The sequence below is a fragment of the Phytophthora sojae genome (assembly GCF_000149755.1).
Source record: "Phytophthora sojae unplaced genomic scaffold PHYSOscaffold_3, whole genome shotgun sequence".
NCBI classification, from domain to species: Eukaryota; Oomycota; class Peronosporomycetes; order Peronosporales; family Peronosporaceae; genus Phytophthora; species Phytophthora sojae.
This window is the reverse complement of record NW_009258117.1, coordinates 1,568,834-1,589,038: the sequence shown is the minus strand read 5'-3', so window position 1 is coordinate 1,589,038 and position 20,205 is coordinate 1,568,834. Positions and strand designations below refer to the sequence as shown.

Sequence of the window (20,205 nt, the reverse complement as noted above, 5' to 3'; positions counted from 1 at the left end):
CGTAACGGTACTACATGTACATTTTAATGTAGTAAATTTTATGCTTGAGCGTACATCATAGTAGTTGTGAAGGCGTGGCAGCCAGGGAACGGTGTTGCCAGTGGGCTTCCCGAGATCCTCCAACCCCCTCTTACCTAATCATTACAGTCCAGCAACAAAATGCAACCCCGTACTCTGCAACGGCGATAATACCTAGATCTTATACCTACGACGCTGAGGTGCGGAGGAGCTCCACACTGCTGCGCGGGCGCTCGGCGCGCGCCATATCGCTGCTGGGCTCGACCTTCGGCATCGGCGAGTTACTCGGAATCTCCTGCAACTAAGACTGCCTGCAGCCATGCTTTTTGTCGATGCTACAGCGTAGACTGGTTTGCGTGTGCGCGCTCTATCCGAATCTCCATCTTCTATGTAGTGTTAGTACTTTACTGTAGAAAGGAGAGTTGACGTGGTGGGGTGAACGACAACAGTCGTTCACCCCAGTACAGCGAAGAAACATTGCTCCACTACGGGAACAAACGGTCGCATGATAACTGTGCTATGATGTCCTTACATTCCATTCCTGGCAAGTATATTTAAATCTTCTAGCAGGAGGTTAGTGCATGGCGTCAGGATCAAAGGCCCGGACATTTCAAGGGGCATTTTTCAAGTGCGCTGCCTCTAGGAAAGGGGGCAAAATGCGCACACAGATAAATCAGTCCAATTTCCGAGCCGAGATGCAGCAACACTCGAGACTACACAATACAATATTAACCAATGAAATTGCTACATTTGATTTGTCGTCAAACTGTCTTACGAATGCTCGACACAAGTGATTGCCTTCGCTTCAGCCCTTGTATTTCATCGGCGCGGTTTCGAGCGACTATGCAGCGATCTTTGCTCTCCCAGTGATGACACCAAAGTGACCAACTCGATCGCCGGCAAGGTGTACGAGGGCGTGATCTCCGTCGTGTCCTATTTCGCGATCGAGTACACATCCAACTGGAACTGGCACTTCGAGGACCTGGGCGCGCTCATTCCCGTGAGTTCTTTCATTCGTGATTCGAGCATCGTTGACTAATCTCTTCTTTCGTGCCACCACAGACAACTTCCGCCTAATCCAGCACCTATCTGTCTGTTCCGCTGGATACGCTCGTCAACGCTGGTTGCTACACACATTTGCTTGAGGTCGGCGAATCTGCTTGACGGGTTAGCCCTTGTCGTGCTGGTCTTAGGAGAGATTCGCGACTAACAGGCCGAAGTCTTGAACGTCGTAGCTCACGAATGGCGACAAGAGCGGAGTGAACTTGACAACCTTTGCGAGCAGGTTGCCGAGAACGGCCTCAGTCGTGGACGTGAAGCTAGCCATGGTAGTGTCGATTGGGCTGAGCTTTGCAGCTGAGGAAGTTGGAGAATGGGGGACGTGGTTTATGGCGGAGCATGACCCGGACAAGTACAGTAGCCACTGTTGTGTTCTCTTCACGGATATTCTTCACTACTATTACTCCAGAGTAAATCGTCCATCTCACATATTATTTCGCTTATTTCACGGGAACGCTCGTGTCACTAACAGTACGGCATACAACCAGGAGGTGAGCTGTAATACAGAAGGGTATTTTCGCCAGCGAGATCTTCGTTCGATTCTTGGCGCTGCTCTCTGGTGAGCCTGGGCACACGATTTCGGCGGTAGTTACTACTCACTCCACTCCGGGACCAGTGGGCCGAAATCTTGGATCTCCCAACTAAGAAAGCCGACAGAGGCGGCGCGCCCTTCACGACGACTACGATGAGGTCGCCAGCGGCGAGGTCGATCTTGGAGACGTAGTCAATCGTGGACCCGAACATGGCGCCTGAGGTTGTCGCTCCTCGAATGAATTTGGGTAGTGAAGCATTCGTAGACTTGGCCACTAGACCATGGACCAGCACGTCGAATCAGAGGGATACGATGGTCCGTACTAGCAATAGGTGGCGCTCACCTGCCTGTCAAAGATATGTTAGTTCACTCGTAGCATTTCACATTAGCTGGTCGTAAAATATTGCACTCAAATACTCCGTGTACAGCTAAATTATCGAAATATCCGCGTTGGCAGATACGATAAATCCATTAAAGAGATGTCCATTGTGGCTGATATACTACCGACAACAAATACTGATAACAACAGCCAAGTTAGAATACCATCGGGTATGGAGGGAGAAGCGGTGGGCGTTTAACCTAACTGTTTGTGCACCAAGTTCAATCTTCCTCATTCTACAACTTGCTCTCAGGTAAGTACAGTTTCAGCCAACTTAAGCGGCAATGGTCAACTACACATCTACAACTGACGCCGTGTTCGGCAACCTGCTCGCAAAACTCGTCAATTTCACGCTGCTCTTGTCGTCATTCCTGAGCTGGGACGTCCAAGATCTCGGCCTGCTGGTGCCTGAATGGAGCGCCTAAGGAACAAGCCCGAACGAGAACGGCTACACAATTAAGCTACGACTTGTCGTAATATGTACCGCAAATACACGTACTGAGAAATCGTAATTATTCACGCCTATTTAGTTTAAAAACTGGACCAAGGTAAGGCAAGGTGTACGCTTGTAGAGGCGGGGAGAGCCAGAATTTACGAATGTTGTCGCAAGCAGTGGGAAATGAGTAGTTAAAGTGAGTATGCTATAGGTACTATATACTAATACATACGTAGTGTATAAGCCACACATTATTTATTCATGTTGAATTGTCCACTACTTGGCTAGCATTTCGGCAATTCGGTAGCTATAATCCAAAGCACGATTAATTTTTCAAACCTAGCTCCAGCCGCTTCGTCAGTACGCATGTTTGACCCATTCAAACTGAAAAGAGAAGTCGGATCCTTCATCATAAGCATTGTTAGAGTCATGCCAAAACATAGATCGTGCTCGCTGGTAAACGCACCGAAGTGTACGACACGGAACGTAAGCGTCACCAATATGAGTGACACCAATTTGGATAGGATCAACGACTTCTGCGTCTCTAACACAAATGCCTACTGGTACAGCGCTTGAATTCGACAATTCCGCCACATGACAACCGCTAGCGCCACAAATGACGCGAACTCCAGCAAAGTGTACAAGAACATTCGGAAGACTTTGTCGTTGACGTTATCGCGGGTGATGCCCTCCATTTCCGCATGATATAGGCAAGTGAACCATCACCAAAACAAAGCCGCCGTATAGTGCGGGGATCACGCACTCTAGAGGCTCCCCAGAAGAACGTGCGATTTTCCATCAATCGATTGGCTGCGCCTTCGTTCGTTTTGGGCCAAATCCACTGTCGGGGAGTGCAATAGTACTGTGGCGGGGGCCAGGAATCGGTGGTGTCGCGAAGCTGAATCGAATGACTTTCGAATTTTTGCAGTAGAGGTCTCCCTTCGTTTGACAACTGATGATAAACGCAGGAGTGGACTCGGATTTGCTGCGTTTGAATCATTTCGGAGGAGTAGCACAGCGATCGGACTGCGGACAGCAGATCGTTGTTGTTATCATCAACATCGATGCTCATACTCAGCCCACGTAGCTTCAATAAAGCACTCTGTATCCGATGATAGAGCTCGCGTAACTCGATCGATGTATCCACGAGATCGAAAATCAGGATGCCAATCACTGAACTTGTCACCAAACCCGGCATAAATGTTGCTAGGTACAGCGCATGGAAGAAATCGACCGTGAATATGACCTGCTCGAGTATGATGTCCTCCACATGAGACGCAGCACGGAGGTTCGTGGCGATTTTGAAAATAATGAGCAGCACCAGAATGCTTATTTCGTAGATTGTTCGCCTTATTAGTCCGTAAAGGACCTGGATAGCTGGATATGTCACCAGCATCAATACCAGCAAGATGCCAACTTTATTCGCCCGACGGAGATGCTCGCGTCGCGACAGAAGTGCCCGAAAAGCTTGCGCTCCAATAACTGCAGGAATATTTCTGCCTGTCCCAGTAAACACTCATGACTATGTACATAAAAACGGTACGGGAAACACCCAGAACGCTGCTGTTATCATCCCCACACAAGTAAAAATGACACCGACACATAAGCTCGATGCCAGCAGCTGCCTTGAAGAAAGCGCCAATCCATGCCTGGACTTGGTTTACGAGCAAATAGTTTGCGCACACGCCAATTAGGCCAACGCGGACCCAGAACCCGTAGTTAGATTTGGGCGCGGTTTTTTTCTCATTCTTTCAGCGGCTACTTTCCATTTATAGTCAAAAAGTCTGCTTTTCATTTATTATTGGCTAGATTTCATTTCGATGGTGTTATTGCATTCACAAGGGTTATATTGCATTTATTGAAAAATGTAAAACAAATATCCGGGTTACTCGGTCCCTAGTTCGTAACACCCGATGTGCTCACTACGTCTAGCCTTATGTCGTCCACTTGCTATTCTGCTGAAGCTTCACGCTACCGCTGTTGTGTCGAAGATATGCATTAGTTGGGAACAATGTTGTGCCCCATTTGGAAGGAGAAATTGATCGTCCTTGCAAGAGCTTCAACTTCCAGGACAGTCACCTCGTCTTGATCCTCGTACGTGATCTCCCAGAACCGCTTTCCTCCACGAGTGAAGGGGGGGTTTAATCTTGTCAACATAGGTCCGCTGAGACTCCTCGCCATCCGCCTCGGTAACTGTCTTTTCGATTAGCACGCTCCAGTTGATAACACTTGCTGGCTTGTCCACAAGTCGTTTCACCAGGGCATCGACGAAGTATTGGGATGTTCTCACACCATCTCGCTGGAGGCATTTGTTTTTCTTGCGCGGTCTACCGGGAGGCCTGTGAGCTGGGAGCCCTCGAAGCATCACCGTCAAATCAAGATTGTCAACGAGGTGAAGGCATGCTAGTACATGAGCACACAGCCACCCCGTCTGGTAGAAATCTTTGCAGTCACACTTGAACTTTTTTTTGATGGTGTTGATCTCCTCCAGGGACCACAACGGAGAGTTCCAGTCGTGCTCATACGGAAGTCGATCCAACACCGTCACCTTGTGCAGTGAGAGGTATCGAAGCTGGACATTCTCCACAATTTCATCATCCTTGAGGGATCCGCTGAGCGAGCTCTCATAGGTCTTTGTTCGGCTCGCGTTCACCTTCAATCCATGCACATTGTCGTCCCGGACGATGTAGTATCTCTGGTTGAAGTAATACGTCTGGATGTTGCGGATTGCTCTGCGCGACTTGCGTTTGTGAGTCGGGAAATGGTTGTCGTCGTTGCAGAGAAATACACCAGCTTCTAGAACCTCTGCGGAAACGGGTCCAGCGGCAAAGTGCTGCATAGGCTCCGACCCGATTTCCATCGCGCACTCGACCAGGATTTTCGGTAGAGTCGACGCAAGCACATGCCCTGTTCAAGCCCGCAGCTGATTCACTGCAGTAGTCTTGATGCTGTGGTGGTGCGATTCAATCGGATTCTAATTCGTCCTGACGAACATGAATGCCATCGGGTAAAACTTCTGTTGATACGCGTGCAAAGCGGTGTAACGAAGTCCAAATGTGCCAAAAGACACAAGCGTCCTACCACCGAAGTGAAGCTTGTATGTTCCATCTGTGACCCCGAGCATCTCGTCATTTTGACCTGCCACTGTTCGGGGAGCTGTTCGAAAAAGCCCTCGCGAAGTGAAGATGATTCCGACCGAGGTGTCACCACTGTCGATTGTGTCGGTGAAGCAGTACAGCACTATGAGCTCATTTGAAACTCAAGGGTTGGCGAGCGATGCGCCTAGCGTCCCGCTCGCGATTGTAGCGCATATGACCAAAAAATGCTGCTGGGGTTGTGCAGAGTCTTGGCGTCGCCCAAACCATGACATCAGCGTAGGTGGTAATGTCGAAATCCCCCCGTCTCCGCAGTCGGTGTGCTCTGTTTTTGACTTGAGAAGCTGATGGCAGCAAGGCGATAACTTCTTCGGAGAGACCGTACTTCATGCGTAGGGTATTCAAACACTTTTTGGGACCTTAGCCTCCCAGCAGCAAACCGTCGATTTCCGGAAGTAATGGCGTGTGAATTCCCGTCCGCTGTGTCTCAATCGGTGCCACAATTGCCGTATGCATACCACTACGCGACAACCGAAACTTGCCGTCGGGATCAAGAGTGATACGTGTCTCAGCTGTGCAATCAACATGAGAAGTACACCAGAGACGTTTGGTGACACTGTTGTTGTTTGACAGCGCGAATCTTGCGTTCTCGAGCCCGTCGAGAACCCCTCGAGCCTCGGCTAGAGACTCAAAGCGTACTGGGTGTTCGAGCGTCCCATCAATAGTCAGGCTTTGTCGTACTGTTGGGGCGGCCTTCTCGCTTTCTGAAATCTCCGACGACACGTCTTGGTCCGAATCGTCTGGGTCCGAATTATTGTCGCTGCCTTCGTACTGGTCCTCCTCGCTGCTGTCATCGTGCGATGAAGGTGCATTCAAGTCTGGACCACCGGGGCTAGCTGCAGTCGTGTTGGTCTCTTCACTGCGTTGACGCCGGCGAGTTGCTCGGGAACGACGACGCGTTACGACTCCCGTAAAATTTCAGAGAATCCGATTTGGCAAGGGGACTTAGTCGGAATCGAACAGGTCGTCGTCACGGTCTCCGTAGGTCTCGACAAACTCAAGAGTTCGTGGAGAGTGCCTCTCAGGCGACTGTTGTTGTGGCGGAGGCGTTGGTGCTGGGGGGGGAGTGTCGAGAGCAGGTTGCTGTTGTGATCAGTATTAGCAATACCTGCCGTTGTCTGACGACGTGTGAAAATACTCTGCGTGCGTTGATTGGGCTCATACAACTCCAGCGCCGTCTGAATAAGGTCGACGCTGATTGTCACCACCAATGAAGGCGTGGACAGTGTCTGCATGCACGTGGGCCGGTACAGCGCATCGAAGAAATCAACGGTGAAAATCTCTTCTTCGGGTAAAATGTCATCTTTGTGGTCCGCAGCAAATGTCATCGCGCCTCTCATTACGAGCTTGAAAATTGGTAACACCAACACAACCGGCAGCTGGTATTGTGTGTTGGTCACTTCGTTGAAAAGCACTTGAAATAATGGGTACGCGATACACATGAGCCCCTGTAGCATACCGACTTTATTCAGGCGGCGAAGCTGCTCCCTTCGCGAAAGTATCACTCGAAACGCTCCGGCTCCCATCACAACGATAAATAATACAGCTCATAGCACCGGCAACAGTATCGGGAAATACCCAGGTACTCGATACAAACATTCCGATAGCGACAAAGCATATTCCAACCCCAACAGCGTTAAGTAGCATCTGTCTTGGGGAAAGTGCTGGCATGTCGAGCCACGGTCCGAATTGAATTGAGTCGCGAATAGGAACCCCACAGACACACTTATAACTCCCACCCGGGTCCAGAATCCATAGTTTGCTTTCCACCTGTCTGCTGGGTCTTGGAGAGGAGCACTTTCTTGACTAAGTACAACTGCGAGAGTTAAAAGTGGCGGTGCGATGGCGACTACTGTGGTGTGTTAATTTCCGCTGCTTGTTGCTTGAAATACTTGTTGGTTGCAAGTTAAAATGCAAAGTGAGAGACTGCATGAAGCAGAAGCTCTTTGCTCTACAACCTAGCTCCACTGAGGCTGCATCTAATGGTTGGCTCTAGCCAACACAACTACCAGAGTAAACTTCGAGTAATCGCTGCAGGCAACAAGTACCAGAGTAATCCTGAATAATCACCACATGTGGCTCGGATCGGTGACGCCTTTCGAGTAAACTCTTGCAGAGCCAGCATCCGTTCAATTGAGTACTTGCCTCCGTAGCGACGCATCTGTCCCAGAGTTTCAAACCTCGAGCTTTGAGTTTCTCGGCAGGAACTATTCGCCACCGTACTCGGAAGTGGTCTCACCCGTGTATCTACTGGTAACACATTTTGAGCTGAAGTTGCTTCGTCCAACAATAGAGTGCTAAGTTACCGGATACAGTACACAAAAACTATCACTTTTACTATTGAGGTAGGGTTATTAATACGAGTTAAAATAAAGGGGGCCAACCCCCGATTTGAAAAATCGGAGGGATCTCCGCTTTTCAATTGAAAGAGAGGGAAAGCGACAACGTTAGCGCTTTTCGAGCCGAAGTCCCAGATGGCGAACAAATCACCGCCATTCAGGACCTCGAATGAAAAACGAGAGCAAAACCGAAGGAGCAAAGCGCAGGAAACCCGATTTTCGGGGAAGCTATACTATAACGAATTACTGACTGTCTCCCTTGTTTAGTAAATGAAATTCGGACTTGAAGTCCGATTTTGCTGTCGGCAAATTAAACGAAAGGCACAATACTTAGTTAAAAATTGCAGTTAAAATTTCAGTTTTTACTACCCTTTTCTTGTCATTGTGTAAGGTTTGTGTACGCATAACAATAACTACTGGCACGGGTAGCGGCGATGGCGTCCTTCCTGCTCGGCGACGAGTACGCGTCTTCCTCCGAGGAGGAATCTTCGCCCAGAGCTCGTCCAGTCACAAAGGAATCGGCTCCAGTCGCAGCAGCTCCCAGCACGGAGCTGCTGCCATCTGCAGACGAGTTGTTCGCCAGTGACACGAGCAGTGTACTGACCACCAATCGGTCGACGCCTTCAGCACCAAGTCACAAGCGGAAGAACGAGCAAACGTCAAGACCAGCCACTAAAGCAGTGAAGACTGAGACGGGAGAAGCCGCTCGCAAGCCCAAAATCGCCCCATTTGCTCCCCCGCAGCTCCGTTGCCCCAACATTTCAACTGAAGACAGGAGGTACGTCACTCACTGCGAGAGGTGCGAGGGGCTGCTGCTCCTTTCGGCTGATGTGGTAGGGGTGTTTTGTTGCTTCTGTTTGTAGCTCGTGGAATACGGATAAGACGCTGGCGCTGCAGAGGAAAGCGAAGGAGGCAGAAGCACGGGACAAGTGAGCATCAGAATTAATTGACGAGACCTGATGAAATGTATGAGTGAATGGAACAACCAAGCAACACCGCAGGCTTCCCTACATGCTAGTGACGGTGAGTAATTGTTGCTACGAAGCTCCCACACTGCAATCGGAATCGATAGCATCATGCGTTGGCGCGACTCGCGGTTTAGTAAGTAACATAAATACCCAGTTCATTAGCTATATACGTAGAAAATGGTGACGAAGATATCCTGTGAGGCTGCGGGGCGTGTCTAGCAGCCATTATATGGTGCTAAATTTTGAGCTGAATCGCATGGCCCGCCTTGTCACGGACGTACGCGCTCTTCACGAGGCTGCAGACCCACTTCCAAAATGCAAAGTGACGGAGCCAACTCCTGGTTTGCCCCTCACTACTGCAGCCTCCCTCCCCTCGCTCCTTTTGCCCCCCCCGAGTTCCTCCTCAAAACAGCGGGGATGCGTACACCGCCGACTCCTCCGCCGACATCGTGGTCACGGGCTGCACGCCGCGATTCCGTGACTCCTTCATGGCCAGCAGGCGGTCCTGGATCCTGGCCACCTTCTTCTGGAGTCGCTCGACCCTGGCCGGGAAATTCCTCAGTCTGTCTGCGTAGCTCACTAGTGAGCTGCCTTCCGCCTTCTCCGCTTCCTGCAGACCTGGAACCAGCACCCAAAAGTGTATCATATCAATGTGAGACCGTCACAGCTACCTAAACTTAGCATCACTTTTATCCTACCGGCAATTAGTTTGTCTACCGTCGCTTGCAGCTTCTCCTGGGCGGCCAGGAGCAGCTCCACGTAGTCGTGGCAGCGCTCTACCTTGGGCCAGAGCGTCACGAACATGCCCTTGGCAAACGCGGGGTCTTCGGTTGTCGCCATCTTGGTCGGTTTTAGGCGGAGTTTTACGCGGTTTCTTCAGCAATTTTAGCGAGCTACGACTGCGCTGCAGAAGGAGGGACGCTTGCGGTGACCGAGCACTTGAGGCGGGGCACGACGCGTGGGTGCTGGCCACTCACGATTCCGGTCTGATCTCCCAGATTTTATGCAATAAATGTTTTTGATATTCTGCAAATTATTTTAAATCGTATCGGAAATAATTGAGTTGTCGACCGAAACGGCAACGCCCTCGTGCACTCGAGCAGGCTTAGCCTGCCATCGTACGCAACCTCCCAAAGGTTTTAACTACTGCCTGGATAACAACAGTACTAGATACAGCGTACCGTTGACAGCGAAACGAGGGGTCGGTCTGCAATGAAATCCTCTGCACTGGCATATGAATAACACCGGTATCCCACGCAAGAGGAGCTTAGTCAGTCTCGAAGCACAGTACCGACCCTGGGCTCGCAGTGATTCCCCGAGATGGGCTTGAAGCTTCTCCGACCAAGTCCTTCTGCCTCACGCGATGGCATTCGCCGCACGACAGCCAGCTCTCTTCGCTTGGCATCCCACTCAAAAGGCCGACAACAGTCTGCAATCTGCACGCGTCAAGTCCATCCACGAATCGCTGCAGTACATGTAGAACCATCTTCTGCTCCAGAAACCTGGCAGTACTAGCAGTTGATGCACAACAGTACCAACAACAACACCATCAATACACGTAGCAACAGCAACAGCGCCATGCTGGTGGTGAGTCGCTGGTGGCAACACACCTTGAACTTCCGCCCTAGCCCTATCAAATCATCGCATTAGCCAATCGAATCGCGCACGCCCCTTGCTGCAGCCGTGGATCCTTTTCGAGCCAAATGCGACTCGTGCTGTCCTCGGGCGAAGTGGTCTTCTGCCTCTGTGCCGCTGCCCTGGCGCTATACACGTGGCCGCTCTTCCTCGGCGATGGCTCGGGCGCCGCCTGGGAGTTCCTCCGCATCTGGGACGACCAGGAGAACTTCCTGGACAACGACGTGATCCAGCGCGGCCTGAGTCTGGAGACCCTCTACGCCATGTTCACCATGACGCGGATCAACGTGTACGAGCCGTTCGGGTGGCTGCTCAAGGCGGTGGAAGTGCAGACCTTCGGCCTCGACTCGTGGCGCATTCGGGTCGTGACAGCCGCACTGCATTTCGGGGCGGCGTTAGTGTTGGCGCGAGCGTCGGCGATGCTGCTCGATATCCTGGCATTGCTTTCGGACATCAAGTCGGGGGCTGAGGGGGACGATGCAGCGCGAGGGCGAAGAGAGAAGAGGCATTGGCTCGGCTGTTGCATCAGTGCGACGGTGTTTGCTGTTCACCCGGTGCACGTGGAGGTCGTCGGGTGGCCGTCCGCGCAGCCGTACACGCTGTGCGCGCTCTTCAGTAACCTTGCGCTCTACGTGTACGTACAGGAAATGTATCGGAAGTTGTGTGGAGCTTCGAAAGACGTGGAAAGTGTAAACGAAATATTGGGCGTCAGCATGTTTAGCGGATATGGACGCAGTGACCTGCTCTGTTGCGGTGAGTGGGCGCTTTTGATCGGAGCTAGCGGACGGTTGTTTGCTAACTATTTCGCTATTGTTGCAGTCTTTTATCTGAGCGCACTGCTGTCAAAGAGCGCGTGCATCCTCCTGCCGGTTGGTTTCTTCCTGGTCGACGTTCTGGTGTATGCGGCTTTGCAGCCTCATTTACCCATGCCCACCACACGACAATGTTGGCTGTACATCGCTGGGAAAGCCCCTGTGGCCGCTACTCTCCTTGCATTCCTCGCTGTCATGCTGGTGTCGAATTACGAGGGAATGCACCGTGACGCCGACGTGCTGTCCTTGACACTTTACGAGCGCGTGATCAAGTCACTCACGACGCCGATTTGGGTTTTACGCCAGATCGTGTGGCCCACGAAGCTACGCCCACACTACCAACTGCGACCTGGAGAACTGAGCGTGACCAATCCAGACTACCTGCTTTCGCTGGTAGCGTTGGCATCGCTGGCGCTGTTCACTCTCTGGCTGTTCCAGCATCGACAAGCACCGCAGCACCTCCTCGCACTTGCGTACTTTGTCGTCATGGTGCTGCCAGTTTCGGGGCTTATCCAGCATGGGATGGTTTCAGCCGGGTGCGATCGATACGCTTACTTGTGTAGCACTGTTGCTGTGCCTTACGGAGGGGCAGCGCTGGCACGCTGGTTTTTCAAAACTGGGGCCAAAGTGGTGGAAGCCGAAGGATCGGCGCGTGGTAGGCGTCACGCTCAACGCCAGAAAAGCGTTTACATGGGTGCAGGTCTTGTACTCGTTGGTACGCTGCTCTCCATCTCGACAAAAATGATGGGGAACTGGCAAAATGAGGATGTTCTCTTGGAATACTCGCTTCGGTGCGATCTCCTGAATTGCATCGTTCTGACGTATTTTATCGAGCTAACACACTTGCTTTGTGTGAATAGGATGGATCCAACGGACTGGAGGATCTTAGACCAGCGTGGCACATACCTCGTCACCAACGGAAGGTGCTCGCGCGTGGATGGCGATTGCCGGCAGATCTGGGAATTGGCTTACTATTTCACCCCCATGGGGACGCTCAAGTCGACTCTCCAGCGGCTCAAGCTTCTGGTTTGGCTGGATGAGGTGGATCGGGCGTGCGAAGACTACGTCAAGTTGCTCGAGCTTCATCCGTACAGCTGCCACGTCCACAACAATGCCGGCGTGTGCCTTATCCGGAGCGGAGAACTTGATGAAGCTCGGCGAGAATTTGAGCGGGCTCTGCAAACGCCAGGGTACGAGTACGTTTACGAAACTCCCACGCTAAACTTGAAGCGCTTAGATGAATGGGCAGCTCTCAGAGAAGACGCTCGGGCTCGAGGGGCGGAGGATTCTGTTCCGCAGGTCAAAAGCCAGATACTATTCTAGACACAGTAAGTAAACAACAACTAGAAGCTCATTGAAAGCACTCATGTTTCAACTTCCTCAGCTTTCACCATACAGACAACAATATCACCGGTACCAGTGACGACGTGAAGCAAAGTCATAGCTTACGCGCAGTCGAGCACGACTCGGCCGGCCAGTTTGCCGGCCTCCATGCGCTCGAACACGCTGGGAAGATTGTCCAGCTTCTCGATGGAGTAGTTCGTGGACACATCACCTCCCGCAGCCACCTTCAGCGCCTCGATCGAGTCCTGGCGGTTGCCCACGTACGAGCCGATGATGCGGTGCGCGTTCAGCACCGAGCCGAAGACGTCGGCGGTGACTTTGGCGTCCTTGGGCAGCCCCACCATCACAACCGCGCCGTGCGGACGCACGAACGAAAGCGCGTCGTCATACGCCTCGGGGTTGGACGCCACCACCACCGTCGCGTGCGCGCCTCGGCCGTCGGTGGCAGCCAGCACCTTGTCACGGACGTTGCCGTCCTTGAAGTCGATGAAGTCCTTGATGCCGTACGACTCGATGAGCTTGTGCTTGTCGGCGCCGGTGTCGATGGCGATCACGCGGTAGCCCATGGCACGCGCGTACTGGCAAGCGTAGTGGCCCAGACCACCACCAGCGCCCGGGATCACTACCGAGTCGCCGCAAACCCCGTTAATTTCCTTCAAGGCCTTGTACACCGTCACACCGGCACACAGAATGGGAGCAGCAGCCGCCAAGGGCAGAGCTTGAGGGATCGGAGTCACGTGGTCGGCGAACGAGACGCACCACTGCTGGAACGAGCCGTCTACAGTGAAGCCGTGCTGGTCCACCTCGGTGCACGTGTGCTCGTAGCCCTTGCGGCAGTCCTCGCAGCCGAGACACGAGTTGGCGATCCACTTGACGCCCACTGCGTCTCCGATCTTGAGGTGCGAGCGCGTGTGGTCGCCGATGGCAGCGACGTAGCCGGCACCTTCGTGGCCACCGACACAGGGCAGCTTGGGGTCGAGAGGGAAGTCCCCCTTCCAGATGTGCAGGTCCGAGTGGCACACGCCCGAGTACGCCAAGCGCACCAGCACCTCGCCAGGCTTGAGTTCCTTCTGCTGCGTCACCGGCCAGTCCTTGCGGACCTGCAGCGGGCCATTGAGCTTGTCGAAGATCACGGCCGTCTGCGTCTTGGGGATGTCGTAGTGCGACTGAGACTTGACCGAGAAAGAGCGCGACTGGCAGCGAGGGCACGTGCAGCCCATGGGGTGCTGGACGCAGTTGCCGCAGCGGCACTGCATGTTGTGCGCGCCGGCGAGCGACTTGGCCGAGGTCTGCACGACGCGGCGCGCGGGCTGGTTGAAGCGAGACACGATGCGCAGCATGGCGGTGAGAGTGGAGGCTTGAGGAGATGCGAGTAGCTCGTGGAGAATTGGGGAATGAGTCCAAAAGCTAGGAAGGTATCAAGCGGTTGAAGCTGCCGCGTACACGGCTGCTCTTCAACGTGCGCGAGCTCTAGTCGCGCTTCAACGTCCAACTCGTTCACGCCATGATGCAAGCACTGCTGCCTTACAAGGTCCGTCGCACCAGTGTCAACGCTTACAAGTGCTGTGTGGATTCACTACGCTGATTGACAGCTTCAACATGCCACTTGGTTTCGGTAGTAGTCCGATACCCCCAACTTCAACCACGCTCAAGCAAGAAGGCCAACGATGAGCAGCACAGCCGTGTTAAGCGCGGCAATCGAAGTGTTTCCGCACTCTCGCAACCTAGCAGGAGTCCTGGCACTGCCAGGACTTGCACCGAGCAGGGATGTACGAGGGAACTCTTCATAAAATTGAAGAGCTTCCAATCGCATGGCCGGTAGGCAGCTGCATAGCAATTCTAGAAGCAGTACGTCGTAGTAGGTCAAGCTCGGCTCTGTGATTGAACTTTGTTACACTCTAGACAAACCCCCGGATCGAGCGAGGGGTGATAAAATAGCTACTACTTGGCCAGCCCTTGCGAAAAGAGAAGGAGAACTTAGTTGAAGAAGTAGGGACTGTCGAGCACGCTGCGGAGGTCCAGGTCGCCCAGCTGCGGCACGTCCTCGAAGTCCATGTCGGGGAAGCGCAGACGCAGCTCCGTGAGCAGGTCCTCGAGCAGCGGCTGCTCGTACAAGTGCACGAATTCCTCGCGCAGCCGGCGGTTCATAATGTCCACGGAGCACGCGTGCGTCCAGTAACTGTCGTGCACGGCCGCGAACGAGATCTTCTCGTCCTCGAGGCAGCGACGCGCTGTGAGCATCATGTGTGTCGAGTCTAGCGAGTGGACGAAGTTGGGCGGGAAAGCGGACTTTTGACGGCCAATGCTCACCGGCTGGCCATCGTTGTCCACCATGAGCACGTGCTGCACCTTGGTGCGCACCTGCTTCGTGGACTTGCTGCGGTAGGGCTGCACCACCGGCAAACCCAGCGGCGTGATCCACGACATCGGCTGGCCACTCAAACCCGCCTTGCCAGCGCACTTGGCAAGCCACGCCATGATGCCACGCGCGGAGTTGAACAAGTCACCCATCGAGCCCATCGTCAACTCGGCGCAGTAGCAAGAAGCATGGTAGATTTCGTCCTCCAGCTTCTCATCCATAATGTGGCCCTTGGTCAGGAACGTCTCGTGCAGACGCGCCGAGATCTGCTTACGCGCGCCGATGTACGTCACGCCGTACACGCTCGTCATCACCGTCTGCTTCACCACCTTGCGCGTAATGATACCATTCAAGAACTGGGCGCACTTCTTCCTCTGCGCCTGGTCAAGCAGAGTGCGGAGCTTTATCCTGCGCGCCTTCGTCTCAGCAGTGTCGTCATCTGGCACACCAGCAAGCATTGCGCGCACCTCTTCAACCGATGGCACACCCAGCGCGGCATCGTTCTCCACCTTGGCCATCACCTCCGTGGCCACTCCCATGTACACATCGCTCGGACGCGGCGCTGGCACCAGGTTCACCTGGGATCCACCGCTGTAGTCACGACCTAGAGCAGCATAGTGCTGAAGGCCATTGCATGAGCCGTCCTGGTGAATGGGGATGTTGGACATGTACTTCGTCGGGTCGGGGGACTCAATTGCACGTCTGAGCTCAAAGCACACGCCCAGAGCCAAGAAGGGGTAGTCGGCCCCCTTCCACCACGCACAATCGCCCTCGCCAAGCGGGTTGCTCGCAGAGGCCACGACCTTATCCAGGTTCGCGTCAGCAAACTCGACACGCTCATCGAACGAGCACTTGTCGACACCAAAGACGTTGGCCAAATGGATCTTCATCCATCTCAGACCGCGCTCACCAAGTGGCTTACGGTCACGGAAGATGAGCAAACTGCGCGAAAGATCGGAGCCCAGGTGATTCAGGTTCGGCGGGATCGGGTACACGCGTCCACGGAAGTCCATGTTGTACGGGTAGTACAGCTCAGGTTCATCCTTGAACTCCTCAGCGACCTGCAACTTGTACAGCGTATCGCATCGCAGCGAGTGGAACTCCCTGTTCAGTTGCTCGATCTGTAGGTTAACGAATAAAATACAATAGCTCGTTAGCACCTTGCTGCCGCGCGCATAAACTTTTGAATCATGTATGTGAGTCACGAAGCTCCAATTTTGGAGCCTCTCGGATGACTCAAGGGATGCAAATACCCAACAGCCTCCAAGCAGCAACCGCTTGCTTTTGCAATCAGTTTGAACCCACATGACGTAGGATGTCATCATGTGGGCTTGATTCTGTTGCGTCGATACATGCAGAACAAAAACAGCGTCCAATGCTTACCTTGCGAACATTCCTGTGGTAGAGTGCCGGGTCGTCAGCAAACTCGGGGCTGTCGGGGTCCGGCAGCGGAACGTCAGTGCGCGTAGGGAGATCGCCGAAGTTGCCACCATCTTCCCAAATCTTGAGCACCACTTCCAGCACTTCCTTGTTGATAACCCATGGCACTTCAGCCATGAGGTTCAGAGCCTTCAAAATGCCGTCCATCTTACCACGCTGCACACAGTCCATTTGCCACGCCGAGTCACGCTGTCGCATAATTTTGGTGCGCAGCTTCAGGTAGCCACCATTCACGACATCAGTCCACGGGCGAGGAGGCACAAGCATCGGCAGATAGCGCGCTGTCCACGGCAAGACATTAGCGTCAGGGTTTGTGGCCAAGACGGTGTCGGCCATTTTCTGGTGGATCTGGATCACACCCGCGCGACGGTTGCGATCGAACACGTAGTTGTGGATGAAGGCCGGCTCCGGAGGGGGGAGGCCCTTGGCCGCGCATAGCTCTGGCGTCGAGACCTCGCCCTGCTCATTAGGGACATAACACGTGCGTTGAATGCAGTCGACCAGCGCGGCTCCAACCTTGAGCTGCAGGCGCTTGTCCCAGGCACCCACATTGTCGATGTATTCCTGCATGCGGGTTTCCACGGAGGCCTGCTTGGCCTTCTTCTTCATAGCCACTGAGAACTTGTCATCGTCACCCTTATGACGCTTGGCCGACGCCTCTTTCCTCGAGATGACCTCTTCCTGCACAGCCTTGCCCATAGCAAGAGCCAGCTTGATAAACTTGGGTCCCTTGGGCTCCATCAGACACGTGTTCAGCATGATGTTCATGCCCGTGGCGGCCAGCACATCGGACGGCACGAGCAACAGCGCCGGACCGTATATGTTGCTGTCAGTGCTGTGCTTGCCGCAGCCGATCTTGGCCTGTTCTGCTTTAATGTAGTTCTCCGTCTGCGGCATCCACTTGCGGATCAGGTCCTGCGCCGCGTTGGTGTTGGAGGTGCGACCCAGAGCGCGCACCTTCTCGTGCGAGTTCGAGTACTTGTCCATGGCCATCTCGTACACGGAGCACTCGAGACGCATCTGGCGCGCGTAACGTCGGCGCATCTCCTGGACCTCCTCGGGCGTGGAGCACCTGGCCAGTTGGTCCTTGGGAATGGTGAAGCCCTCCAGCCACTTGTCCACGTCTTCGTCGGAAATGTAGGAGCGCGCGCTCTTGGCCACCTCGCCGGGGTTGGCCAGCTCCTCCTCCGTCTTGCCGAGAAGTTCTTCAAGGCCGAGCGTCAGCGGCGCGAGCTCGTACGGCTTCTCCATCGTGGCGCGAGGGATCAGCTGCTGAGCGCGGATGGCCCAGTCGGCCTCCGCGAGGCGGCGCGGCGTCTCAAAGTCGTCGTTGGCCAGCTCCGAGTCGGCGGCCGCGGCCTCGGCCATGGCCGCCTCGGGCGCCAGCGAGCTCTTGGAGCGCGCCAGCAGGGCCAGCGCGCCTCGCTGCATGCGGCTGCGACGCTGCAGGCCGCTGGAAGCGCGGCGCAACGCGGAGCGCGCCACACGCGCCGTGGTCAACGAAGACGCCTGCATGGAGCACCGAGCACTTTGCGCCTAGCACCGAGCCACACACACACACAGAGACGCGGATCTCGTCGGTTGACCGAGGCCCGTTCGAGTGTGAGGCCACCAGCGGATTTCGTGGACGAAACGCGATGACTGGGCCAGGGCCGCCGCACCCTTTTTTTGCCAATCCGGTTCTGATGTCTAAGCCAATCGCAGTGCTGGATGTGGAATAAATAGCACTAAGCTCCCGCGCGATAGAAACACTGTTTTGCGAAGGTTCTAGAATCTATAAAGCGATACACTAAAGGAAGGTGGCTTTTGTTTGTATTCGGGAAGTGCCTTTTCGCACCCGATTACGGCTGACGCAAAGTTGCGCATGGCGTGCTTCACACGCCAGGCAACTCAAGCAGCGAAGTCATTTCCCCAACTCGATCGCGGAAGTGATGGCGACGGCGGCCGAGCACGCGGCTTGCGGCCATGAAGGCCACGCGCACAGCCACGCGCACACGGAGGGCCACGAAGACGACCTCGACGAGCTGGGCCTGGCGTTCGATCCGACGCTGGCTTCGTGTTGCGAGCGCGACGAGCACGAGTACAAGAAGGCCATGAAGCTCAAGGCCGTGCTGACGGCGCACGACCGAACGTCGGGCGCTGTGCGGATGCGCCAGCAACTGTTCCAGCCGCCGCCGCCAGGCGCTGCGGTGCTGCATCCCTCGGTGGTCGCGCTTCAGGTCCCGCCGCCGCGCGTGTCCGCCTCGGACTCTGAGGATTCCGACGACTTCGACGACAGCGACGACGAGTTTGGCGTGGAGGCAATGCTGGCGGCACGACGCAAGCAGTTCGAGCAGCAGCTGCACAAGGCGGCGCAGGACGCTGCCGAAGGATATGGAGTAGTGCTGGATGCGGCGCTGGCGCAGTTTGTGCAGGAGCTGCAGAACGAACCGGAGGTGCCTCGCGTGGCGCTCGTGGTGGACAGCGCCGCAGCTGAGTCGCCAGGGTTCTTGCGTGCCATGCGCGGTGAGATGTCCGCCGTGGCGCAGCGCTTCCTGGGTACAAAGTTCTACGTAGTGATGGCGACGCGCGATGACGACGCGCTGCGGCAGCTTCGGCTACCTTCGGTGCCGTCGTTGGCGGCGTTCCGCCGAGGCGAGCGTGTGGATTCCATCGCGCTGGACCCAAAGGCGCTGGTTACGGAGCTGGAGGTGCTCTGGGAGGCCCGCTTCCTGCCGTGGCTCACCAAGTGCAGCGTGCTGACCAGTGAGCGTCAAGCTTCGCAGAAGGCTCGGAGTAAAGCGGGCAGTAGGAAGGCTGCGGACGAGGATGAGACGGAGCGCGAGGGCTTCGACTGCGGCGTAGAAGGCTGCCGCCTTCGCTTCGGCTACGAGCACGAGCACGTCGGCACCTCGCAGCAGACCAAGGACGAGATCGCCGCGTGGCGCCACGATAACTTTAAAAACAAGGAAATACAATAGCAAACCCCGGAAATCATCAATGCAGCTTCAACTCGTCCTGCTTTGCAGCTGGAGGTTTAAGGCAACAGCCGCAGCCCTGATGTGGGCGGAGCTGCTCCCGTCGCCGCCAAGCGCCAGGATTCCATGAAAGTGATACAGGCCATCGACGAGAACCTTCCCAGTCTCCATACGCGCGAGTGCTCTACGCGAAAAGCAGCAGCCAACTTTATATCGAACAAAGCGCTCGGCGTGGTGGTTGTGGCTCTGGCCATGGCCATGGAGCTGCAATCTGGCGGGTGGTGTTGCCGCCGTTCCGCCGTGCAACCATGCGGCCTGAGACGCCTGCGCCCTACGGTGCTGGTTTGACTTGACGCATCGGCGCCGCGTTGTATGGCTGCGCGGGGCTGAACTCAAGTGGATCTTTTCCGGTCCGAACTCTTTGCCCGTCTACAGCGATAGGCCATCGGGTCTGAAGGTTTGCACAGCCGATTTCCAAGTGTGCACACGTCGCAGACACCTCTTGAGCAGAGCTGGCAATTTGGGTTTCACCATTAGGTTTTTCCCTGGTTTAAACTCAAAAACCTACCAATCGAATTTTGCTGGGTTTTAGGTTCAACTTCATCATAGTTACTACTTACTGCGACTTTCCTCGTTGCTTCTGCACAGGATGCTGGTATATTACATAGATATATTGCGGCGGGGCGTGTTTTAGCTGAGTTTGGCTTATTACGATCGACGTGGGGTTGTAACCATTCCCACACAGGGCATACTGGCCCTGTGTGGGAGAACG

The 20,205-nt window shown here is 54.5% G+C and overlaps 5 protein-coding genes across 5 annotated transcripts; 2 read left to right on the top strand and 3 right to left on the bottom strand.

The window, feature by feature from the left end:
- Positions 1 to 5,398: 5,398 nt before the first annotated feature.
- PHYSODRAFT_497253 (hypothetical protein) lies at positions 5,399 to 5,909 on the bottom strand (the record flags this gene model as incomplete). Its single annotated transcript, XM_009524094.1, has 2 exons — positions 5,399 to 5,682; positions 5,741 to 5,909. 2 exons carry the CDS (start codon positions 5,907 to 5,909, stop codon positions 5,399 to 5,401), a joined length of 453 nt encoding a protein of 150 aa, XP_009522389.1.
- Positions 5,910 to 8,352: 2,443 nt separating this feature from the next.
- On the top strand, positions 8,353 to 8,851 carry PHYSODRAFT_490402 (hypothetical protein; the record flags this gene model as incomplete). Its single annotated transcript, XM_009524093.1, has 3 exons — positions 8,353 to 8,514; positions 8,560 to 8,696; positions 8,782 to 8,851. 3 exons carry the CDS (start codon positions 8,353 to 8,355, stop codon positions 8,849 to 8,851), a joined length of 369 nt encoding a protein of 122 aa, XP_009522388.1.
- A 438-nt stretch (positions 8,852 to 9,289) lies between these two features.
- PHYSODRAFT_298119 (hypothetical protein) lies at positions 9,290 to 9,726 on the bottom strand (the record flags this gene model as incomplete). The annotated part of the gene is made up of 2 exons (XM_009524092.1): positions 9,290 to 9,504; positions 9,585 to 9,726. The coding sequence occupies 2 exons, from the start codon at positions 9,724 to 9,726 to the stop codon at positions 9,290 to 9,292; spliced, it is 357 nt and encodes a 118-aa protein (XP_009522387.1).
- A 1,353-nt stretch (positions 9,727 to 11,079) lies between these two features.
- Positions 11,080 to 16,667, bottom strand: PHYSODRAFT_354222 (hypothetical protein). Its single transcript, XM_009524091.1, has 2 exons — positions 16,420 to 16,667; positions 11,080 to 16,157 (listed from the first exon to the last, which is right to left on the bottom strand). The coding sequence occupies exons 1-2, from the start codon at positions 16,645 to 16,647 to the stop codon at positions 14,655 to 14,657; spliced, it is 1,731 nt and encodes a 576-aa protein (XP_009522386.1). The 5' UTR covers positions 16,648 to 16,667; the 3' UTR covers positions 11,080 to 14,654.
- Positions 16,668 to 18,428: 1,761 nt separating this feature from the next.
- On the top strand, positions 18,429 to 19,403 carry PHYSODRAFT_410262 (hypothetical protein; the record flags this gene model as incomplete). Its single annotated transcript, XM_009524090.1, has 1 exon — positions 18,429 to 19,403. A coding segment is annotated over one exon (975 nt), but the record flags the coding sequence as incomplete, so codon positions are not given.
- Between the last annotated feature and the right edge of the window lie 802 nt (positions 19,404 to 20,205).

Excerpts from the sequence above, each read along its gene's own strand:
- PHYSODRAFT_354222 (XM_009524091.1), bottom strand. The coding sequence starts at position 16,647 with ATGGACTGTGTGCAGCGTGGTAAGATGGACGGCATTTTGAAGGCTCTG. Across the intron at positions 16,158-16,419 it reads ACCACAGGAATGTTCGCAAG|ATCGAGCAACTGAACAGGGA; the intron begins GTAAGCATTGGA and ends GTTAACCTACAG.